This window comes from Oryza glaberrima, chromosome 3 (genome assembly GCF_000147395.1).
Source record: "Oryza glaberrima chromosome 3, OglaRS2, whole genome shotgun sequence".
NCBI lineage: Eukaryota > Viridiplantae > Streptophyta > Magnoliopsida > Poales > Poaceae > Oryza > Oryza glaberrima.
The window spans coordinates 8,858,790-8,868,968 of record NC_068328.1 but is presented as its reverse complement, the minus strand read 5'-3'; the positions used below and the strand labels follow the sequence as shown (position 1 = coordinate 8,868,968).

The window sequence follows — 10,179 nt, the reverse complement described above, 5'->3', positions numbered from 1 at the left end:
GCCGCCGCCGCCACTCCTCCTCCTCGTTGAGCTACCCCGCCACTGCCACTCCTCCTCCCGGTCGCCGCTCCTCCTCCTCGCCGCCGCGGCCGCCCCCGCCCTCCCCGTCCTCGACTCCACAGCCCCCTTTTGCCGCTCCTCCTCCTCGCCACCGCGGCCGTCCCCGCCCACAACTCCACCGCCCCTTCCGCCGCCGCCGCTCCTCGCGGACAAGGAGGTGAGAGAGACATCAAGCGATGGCGATGCGAAGAGAAGAAGAGAAGAGGATGGCGATAGCGATGCGACGTCGGGTGTCATCATGAGCGCAACCTCCCCTCCCCCGCGATCTAGCTCCCCAGCCGCCGCAGTTACTCCTCCTCGCCGAGCTGCCCCGCCGCCACCGCTCCTCCTCCTCGCCGCCGCGGCCATCCCCACCCTCCCCATCCCCGACTCCACCGCCCCCCTTCCGCCGCTCCTCCTCATCCTCACCGAGCTGCCCCGCCGCGCCGCTACTCCTCCTCGCCGCCGCGGCCGTCCCCACCCTCCCCGTCCCCGACTCCACTGCCCCCTTTCGCCGCTCCTTGCGGACGAGGAGGAGAGAGAGTGACATCAAGCAATGGCGATGGCGATGCGAAGAGAAGACATCCGCTGCCTCCGCTCCGACGAGCTGCCTTCCCACACCGGCAGGGCGGGCCAGCCTCGGCCAGTGAGCGCGGCCAGCCGCAGGCGCAACCTTTCCCTGCTTTCCTGTGCTAAGAGGAAGGAGAAAGTTACTGTGAGGCTGACAGGCGGGATCCACTCATCAGGAGAGAAGCTTTTCCAAAAGCCACAGTTGATCAACCAAACGGCCTTTTGACTTCCTCACAGCTACTTTTCCAAAGCTACTTTTTAAAAAGTCACAGCCCACACAGCAGCTTTTCAACCAAACACACCCTAACGATCCCAGCGGCGAATTCACCGTCTGGTTAGTATGGGCAATTGCCCGGGCTCTACTTGCATGATCCATTTAAGTCTACTGATTTCGTTGTAAAAGTCCACCCATTTACTAATTTCCAACAAAGTTAACATGCTAAACTCTTAATTAGAAGCCTTGGAACATCCATGCTTCACTATGACTAACGTGATTGACTTTGAGTACCAAAATCGTCCATTTTTATTATAAATCATTAGGTTTGAACTGTGAAAAATTTGCATGCATGTTAAACTATGCTTTTACTAGAAAAGCTGTTATGTGTTTAATTTGGTAGTAAATTTGGTATATAAACATTTGATAAATGGATAGTGGTTTTATACAATTTATAGGCTGTGTTCGGAGCAAGGCTTGGGAACCCTCCCATGCACGCAAAACATAGTGACCGTGTAATGTATGATTAATTAAATATTAGATAAAAAAACTTAAAACATATATTAATATTATTTTTAAAGCAACTTTCGTATAGAAAATTTTTATAAAAACACACCGTTTATTAGTTTGAAAAGCGCGCGTGTGAAAAACAATGGAGGTGAGGCCCTGTTTAGATCCCACTGTAAATTTTTTTCACCCTATCACATCGAATGTTTAAACATTTGCATAAAGTATTAAATATATGCTAAAAAATAACTAATTGCACAGACTGCGACTAATTTACGAGACGAATCTTTTAAGCTTAATTGCTCCATAACAATGTGGTGCTATTGTAAAATATTTGCTAATGACAGATTAATTAGGCTTAATAAATTCGTCTCACGGTTTACTTATGGATTCTGTAATTAGTTATTTTTAGTGCCCAAACACCCCATTGGACACCATATATAATACCCGATATGACATGTCAAAACTTTACACCCCGGATATAAACACCCCTATGTTATAAAAGTTAGGGAAAAAATCAACCTTATTAAGTTCTTATTAACTTGTTCAGGCTTCACCAAATTTCTAACTCCCCCAACGCACCACGACCCTACTTGCATATCCTGTAACGGCCACATGACACGCCCTGCCAATACCGCCTGCACGGAAAGGAACATCTCTGCCCTGCTGCACTCACCCCGTTTTTCCGCCCCCCGGGCCGTCACGTCGCCCCCCATTCACGTGAATTTATCCTACTAATAACGTGATACACCATGCGCCCTATCGGTCTCGCCTCCCCGTTCCTCCCTATCAGCCGCGCTGATACCGCGGTGTTTTCCGCGTGTGATCCAGCGCCCGCGGGACGGGAGGCTGTCCTGTGACGCGAACGTTGCTGGAAAAACCCGCGCGGTGCGCCGGTGTCGCGGTCGCGGCCGAACGAACGAACGTGTGGCCGCGCGCGACGCAGTGAGAGCAAGTGGCTTCTACTCGCGGTACACGAATACGAGGAGGGATTTCTCTCGCGTGTGGCTTGGCTGGCAGCGAGGTGACAGTCACACGGGATGGGAGGAGGAGAGGCGCGCGCGAGCGATGGGCCTCTGTTTGTGTTTATTTACGCGGAGATAAGGTCTCGGTCCTCTCGGATCGAACCCAACTCGGGGAGGCGTATCTGATAGGAGGAGGTGCTACCTTCTCGCTTCACGACAAGGACGGATAATAAACGCCTCGTCAGGCGTGGCTGGAGGTTTAAAGGCAGGGGAGTAATAAAGTGGATCAGGTTGCTGACGCCGCGGAATATACCGAGAGGACGCTAAGCTCTCTCGCTGTGTGGGGGTGATTAGGACGTGAGGATTGCCCGTGATCTTTCGCCGTAAGCTCGGAACGGCTAGTTGGCCACGCATGTCAGCATCGTATGATTTTATACCAAGTTTTTTTTTTCTGGTTCTATTATAAATTGGGGATCTGTGGACTTGTGGATACTCCCTGTCTAGACAAGCCGGAACGGTGTTGCTTCTGCCGGATGGATACCTCGATACATATACATGGCGCTCGTGGTCTCGTAGAACATAGGGGGGGTTTTATGATGATGATTAGTGACAGGTCGTTCGTTTCTGCACTTGCACGGCGGAGATTGCACCAATCGTGGTTTACTTTTCCACTAACCGAATTCCACGGTGTCAATTGTACCACACTACCCATTAAAGAAAACAAGAACTGTACCACGCTACATTTTCAGCTGTTTTGAGTAGGACTTGTGAGTTTGAGCGTTGAGACTGCTCCGATCAACAGGCCAATGATATCGTTTTGGCGACAAATCGCCGTCATATTCTAAATTTTCTAACCCAAAAAGGCGTGCGATACTGCAACGAGCAAGTTTGACCCGGCTAAAAAAATTTAACGAACTTGCTATGTTTTTATCGATAAATTTAAAATTTGACATATGTAAATATAAATATAGTATAATCACAATATAATACATTGTAACTTGTATGTAATTATAATGTAATTGCAATGTAACTTTGAGTCGTTTGAGTTGCTTTAAAATTCGTGCGAGGGAGATATGAAAATACTTAATCCCACACACATGTGAGGGGTTCGATACCATTACACCCTCATTTTCACGAAAATAGCATGTCACATAGGGACTAGGGTTTTTTGAAAATTACATACAAATTATACTATAGTACAATATAATTACATCATAATTCTACTATATTTATAACTGTTAAAGCTAGTCCCAAAATCATGATTCGACGAATGTATAGCTAGTCGCAAAATTAAAGCGAGATTACATGGCAGGGTCACCAAATTAGCTCCCATTTTTCTGGCCCAAAATAGTCTACACGAATGGGCCCTGGAGATGATGTGGCCCACGGAGCGAGCCGGCCCACCACAGCGCGCGAGGGAGCCGGAGGACCACGCGTCGCGCGCGCCGCGGCGCCGCGCGCATCGGCCTCGACGACATCTTCGCGGGGGAAGCAGCGAGCGACCGATGCGGCGATGCCTCTGCGCTGCGCGCGCTTGTCCCGACCACCACCTCCATATATACCGGCGAGGCGGGAGGCAGGGATCGAACGCCCAGCGAGCGGAGGAGAGGAGAGATCAGGGGGAGGAAGGGTGGCCGGCGCAGCAGATCGGGGCGGCGGATTCGGGGGAGGAGCGCGCTAGCCGGGAGCGGCGGCGATGGATGAGGAGTACGACGTGATCGTGCTGGGGACGGGGCTCAAGGAGTGCATCATCAGCGGCCTCCTCTCTGTCGATGGCCTCAAGGTGACCGAATCCCATCTCCAATCTCTCGAATGCACCTTCTGATTGCAACGCGACAATGCGTTCTACTGCTGCAAATGAGATTATTGGGCTCGTTATTTTGTTTTGTGCTGCTGGAAAATTTGGATGGTATTACGCGTTCGAATGTGAAATGTGTACCTGGACTGGATGGCTGGATGTATTGCTGTTGTTCAGGAACACAAATGGCAAGATCAGAGAAATCTTAGGATGCTTTCTTTCTATTTAAAGAAGAAAAAAACTGCACATATCTTCTACATATTCTCAACATAATCTCGACCCCAGTTAAAATTATAAAAAAATGGAATGATCTCATAAGATCCTACTAGTATATTTTAGTGGCTGCCCTTTTAGACAAAAGGAACAATGTACAGTTGTACACTATCAAGTCACTGTTTTTGTCTCGTTCTTGTGTATATACAGGTCCTTCACATGGACAGGAACGATTACTATGGAGGAGAATCTACATCCCTTAATCTCACTAAGGTGTGATAACGTGATCGTCATGCCAACATTTCTTTCTCTGTGCAGTATATAGGAAGAACTGCAAAGACCATGCAAATTTTCACCAAATCTGATGTTGTGTTATCTAATATTTTTCTCCGTTCATATAATATGTATAGCTCTGGAAGAGATTCAAAGGCAACGAGACCGCTCCTGAACATCTGGGTGTCAGCAAGGAGTACAATGTTGACATGGTTCCCAAGGTCCGTCATCACTGGAGCGTTCTCTATCTTCCCTGAATTTTTGCTTACACGCAACTTGCTACAAATTATTCATCTGCAGTTCATGATGGCCAACGGTGCACTGGTCCGTGTACTCATCCACACGAGTGTGACAAAGTATCTGAATTTCAAGGCTGTCGACGGCAGCTTCGTGTACAACAATGGCAAGGTGTGGATCTGATATTCATATGTTATGCAACTGTCAAACATTGGTGCATTTTCTGAATTACTGAGTCACCTTTATTTGTTTGGCGATACCGACAGATCCACAAAGTTCCTGCAACTGATGTCGAGGCCTTGAAATCTAATCTAATGGGCCTTTTTGAAAAGCGCCGTGCTAGGAAATTCTTCATATACGTGCAGGATTACGAAGAGGATGATCCAAAGTCACACGAAGGCCTGGATCTGCACAAGGTCACGACGAGAGAAGTCATCTCGTAAGTTGACTAAGTTGCTGGCTGTTAACAAACAGAAAACAAGTTGTATTTTGCCACCATTTCTTATGCAGACGTTGTGATGTTTGCTTGTCAGCAAGTATGGCCTCGAGGATGACACAGTGGACTTTATTGGGCATGCATTGGCACTTCATCGAGATGATAACTATCTCGATGAACCTGCTATTGACACTGTGAAAAGGATGAAGGTACTATATGCCCCCTAACTCAAGAAAACATTTGAGTCTGCGTATATTCTGCTCACTGTTGAAAACAACGATGCTTTGATCAATTCTCTATGCACCTCAACTATATAGTCAAAAAAATCTGAGTGTTATGCACTTATGCTGTTGATTTAGTTAATGGTTAGTTGTTCTTAACCTCGTGGCCAGATGAAGTGATTGGGTGCCCTTATGATAATGTTCAGTCTTTTTTATGGAATAAAAAATATATGATTCCACATGGCAGATGATTGCAAATATATCATCAGCTTATATTGCCGTGCATGTGGAAGGTGGAATCAACATCCGATCCTCACATTTGTATCTGTTTCAATAGCTTTACGCAGAATCACTCGCTCGTTTTCAAGGAGGATCACCTTATATCTACCCTCTGTATGGGCTAGCAGAGCTCCCTCAGGTATGCTCAGTTCAAATAATCTGGATTCTCCACACGGCTTCAGCTTCATTCCAGCTGAAACTCTGCATATTGTAATAGGCCTTTGCTCGTTTGAGTGCTGTTTATGGTGGCACATACATGCTAAACAAAGCAGAATGCAAGGTAACCGAAGCATTGCTCAGATGCTACTTTGGTACTTTCCAACTATCCAGATGAATGCTTATAATTCTACGGTCGTTGGCAGGTTGAGTTTGATGAAAATGGGAAAGCATACGGTGTCACTTCCGAGGGGGAGACTGCAAAATGCAAGAAGGTTGTCTGTGACCCTTCATACTTGCCTGACAAGGTATTTATACCATTTAGACTCATTTTGAGATTTTCAGGTTCAATTTATGGTAGTATATCTACTTAAATTCCTGTCAACAAATGAACAGGTGAAGAAGGTTGGAAGGGTGGCGCGTGCAATATGCATAATGAAGCATCCGATTCCTGACACCAAGGATTCTCATTCCGTGCAGATCATCCTCCCAAAGAAACAGCTGAAGCGCAAATCAGACATGTAAGCAATTTACTCGTCCCTCAGTTCTTGCTGCAACGACAGCCATCAAAGTCTGTTGCTCCATTTCTGAGAACTTATAGCGTTCAGATATTGCATAATTCACACTATTGCATATGTTTCATGTTTGGTTTCAGGTACGTGTTCTGTTGCTCATATGCTCACAACGTTGCACCAAAAGGCAAGTTCATCGCCTTTGTTTCTACGGAAGCAGAGACTGACAAGCCTGAGATCGAGCTGAAACCTGGGATCGATCTGCTCGGACCTGTAGAGGAAACATTTTTTGACATCTATGACCGATACGAACCTACTAATACCGCTGACGAGGACAACTGCTTCGTGACAAATGTAAGTTCAGCAAATCAGCAATTTCTCTACTCGGCCACACTGCAGTATTGTTGATGAGCACCTTCGGTTTTTACAGAGTTACGATGCAACTACTCATTTTGAGACAACGGTGAAGGATGTGCTTGCATTGTACAGCAAGATCACTGGGAAGGTAATCACATGAAAAATATTACCAAGTTCAATACAGAAGCATACTACTATTAGATCAAGCATGCGTTTAGTTGAAAATTTTTGTAACAGCTTGCACTTATCAATGCAGGAGCTTGATCTTTCTGTGGATCTGAATGCTGCTAGTGCTGCTGAATCTGAAGCGGCCTGAGCGATAGCTACTTCTTCCAATTCCTTTTATTCTTTCATAGATGGATCTGTTCAATTGAACTACTTCTTGCTATTCCAGTTCCATTTAACCTTACTGAAACAAAGTACAGTATCACGGATTTATATATAATTAAATAATCTTCATATATTCTTGCCTGCATTGTTTCTACTGAGACTGCATACTACATTGTTCATCTGATCATGTTTTCTCATTCTGAATATCTCATATGAGTAAACATATGAAGAGCATTGTCCCCAGAACAAAACTCTGCATAGAAGAATTCAGGCAAAGATTTATTACAGTACCCATCTACCTGTTGTACTGATAACAGTAGACAGCATAAATTATAGAGTAGTGCACGGCATTTCTGTCCCTCCACGCTTCCAGCTTTGTATGAGCAGAGCCCAAATTAATTAGCACAGGACAGCAGTGACCCTAATCCGATTCATACACGACATGACAGAAGCACAACAGAGAGGAAGAACAGATAAAGTTTTCAATTCAATATTGTGGTTGGTGTGCCGATAGTAATTTTCGCATGTTACTCGTAGTTCATAAGATAATAATTATCTGATACTAAATACTAGTATATTAACTATAATCTGGACTGGACAAAGAATGATGTGGGCTCCAATAATTGAAGACAAAAGATCAAAAGGCTAACAACCTTTATCTTGGTGCTAGCATATACCATCATGGGCCAAATCATTTCTCTTCTTCATGCTGGGCATTGCTGTGCTCTAGCATCTTGCTACGACACCTTGTGCTGCCGCCAGAATCTTTTTTGTTGGAACCACTCAATTGCCTTGTCTCAAAAAGTAATAGGAGTGGAAAAATTGCACTTCTGATAGGTTAGGTGAAAAGCTTTATGCGGTGCATCAAGAAGGATAACCAGGTCACTTACTTTCATGACAGTTTTCAGTCATGCCCCAACAGAGTTGATTACTAAGAGCAAGTTTAATAGTATAGCCAACTACTAACTCCAATTCATATATAGCCAATCTAATAGCTCATCCATACAATAGTTAAATACTACACTATTAATATCTGGTCCTACCTGTCATACACACACTACGTCTTGAAGTCCGTGCTACAGCTGGCTACAAATCTGTAGCCCGTTGCTCTTTTCTTTCCTTATTTATCTCCTTAAAATATGTTTGCAGCTGGCTTATAGCCTGCTATTGTACCTGCTCTTATAACTCTGGTCTTGAATAGAGGCTTGCACCTCGCCTTAAAATCCTAAATCAGAAATACGTGGAAGTATGGATGAAAACGATTAGAAAACAGATACAGGCTTGCACCTAGCTCTATAATTTCTATTTTCATATTTCTTTTTAGAATATGAATCAAAATAAGGAACCTAGGTACGAAAATGTAATCGAATATCATTGAATACGTTTACAGAGCGAATCGAATACGGCAACGAATATTTATTAGAATATGAAAAAACTCCAACTAAGCTTCTAAAATCAACAAATAGATACATCTCATTATTTTTTCTAAAACAGTAAAATTGATATTTCTATTTTTTTATCAATTAATAATAATACAATTAGTTTCACACTTTATTTCTCAGGAGAACTATATTAGGCAAAAATTGTATTCGCATGGCATACGTAATAAAACAAAAAAAATGTCATTAGGCAATAGAAAAACAAATCTAATGCACCGGATTAAAAAAATATCCCCATTCAACTAACTAATTTAATACTCGGTACAAATATGAACATCCAGAGTAGAGAAGACTGTAGCAAATCAGTTGTATATGAGAAGTAATTCATTTTTTATTCTGAGGAAAAAATCTAATTTTATTTCTGCAAAGTTTATGACCGATTTTGGTTTTCGAGCGATAGTACGCTCACCGTATTCATATTTATTTTCAAGAAAACAAAAATCAAATTCATTTCCATTTTCAAAAATTGCAAAAAAAAAATAAAATCAATGGACCCTTTTGGTTGAAACTTTCCGAACCATTTTTATTTCTACGTGGAAGAGATAGGAAGGTGTTATATAATAAAATGATGTTACATGACTTATCATAAAAAATACTACTCCACCATACAATTATATTTTTAATAATATTTAAAATAACAATGACCAAATATATGCTTTAGAGATCGTATTGATGTAATAAACGAAGTAAAAGGATCGGAGAAAATTAGAGCATTATAACCCAAAATGGTCTTACAGAGTTATGGTATGTTATATCGAAAGAGAAGTCGTGCCTAAAAAATACTTCGTAAAGCCTTTGTTGGAAACACACTTCTCAATGCGTTTGAATGACCCCGCAAACAGGGGCGGATCCAGGAACAAAAAAAATTAGGGGGGGCTCAATTACACAGTTTATTCAACCTCCAGCCATTTAGGGACCTTTAGTTTATCATTCATGGTCAAAAAATTAAAGGGGTGCTCCGGGAGTATCCATGAGTCTTGTGGGTGTAGGGGGAATCCCCCCTGCACCCACGTTGGATCCACCCCTGCCCGCAAAAGCAATCGCAATAAGAACATTGGTCAACATATGCCTCTTAAGAGCAAGTACAATAAGATAATAAACGAGTTATATATGTTATCATATTATATTTGTACTTATGTGGAAGAAATATAAGAAATGATGGCTACAGATTTGTAACTAACTGCAGCAAAGTCTTCAACAAACTACTCCCTCCGTCCAAAAAAGAAAAATCAACCTTAGGTTGAGTTTTTTTTTTGACGGAGGAGTATATGAAAGAGATGGGTGGTTAGGTATTAATGATGTAATATATATCTATAACTAATTATTGTATGAGTGGACTATTAGGTTGATTATAGATGATGTTTTAATTTTTGAAGCCAAAAGTTGGCTATATTATTAAACTTCTATGTAACTTCTATATTACTTCCTCCGTACTCGTAAAGGAAGTCTCGTTTTGGACAGCGACACAGTCTTTAAAACACAACTTTGACTTCATGTTTCTATAAAAATATTTATTAAAAAGTGATATATGTATACTTTTATGAAAGTATTTTTCAACACAAATCTACATATAATTTTTATATTTTCAAACTCAACAACTTGAGAGTTATTCATGATTTATATTTCCAAGGTT

General features: G+C 42.8%; 1 protein-coding gene across 1 annotated transcript; it reads left to right on the top strand.

The window, feature by feature from the left end:
* The first annotated feature begins 3,862 nt into the window (after positions 1 to 3,862).
* LOC127765752 (guanosine nucleotide diphosphate dissociation inhibitor At5g09550-like) lies at positions 3,863 to 7,238 on the top strand. The gene is made up of 13 exons (XM_052290699.1): positions 3,863 to 4,078; positions 4,517 to 4,579; positions 4,717 to 4,800; positions 4,880 to 4,987; positions 5,083 to 5,255; positions 5,350 to 5,461; positions 5,811 to 5,891; positions 5,970 to 6,032; positions 6,115 to 6,216; positions 6,305 to 6,429; positions 6,564 to 6,774; positions 6,851 to 6,925; positions 7,034 to 7,238. The coding sequence occupies exons 1-13, from the start codon at positions 3,992 to 3,994 to the stop codon at positions 7,091 to 7,093; spliced, it is 1,344 nt and encodes a 447-aa protein (XP_052146659.1). The 5' UTR covers positions 3,863 to 3,991; the 3' UTR covers positions 7,094 to 7,238.
* Positions 7,239 to 10,179: the final 2,941 nt, after the last annotated feature.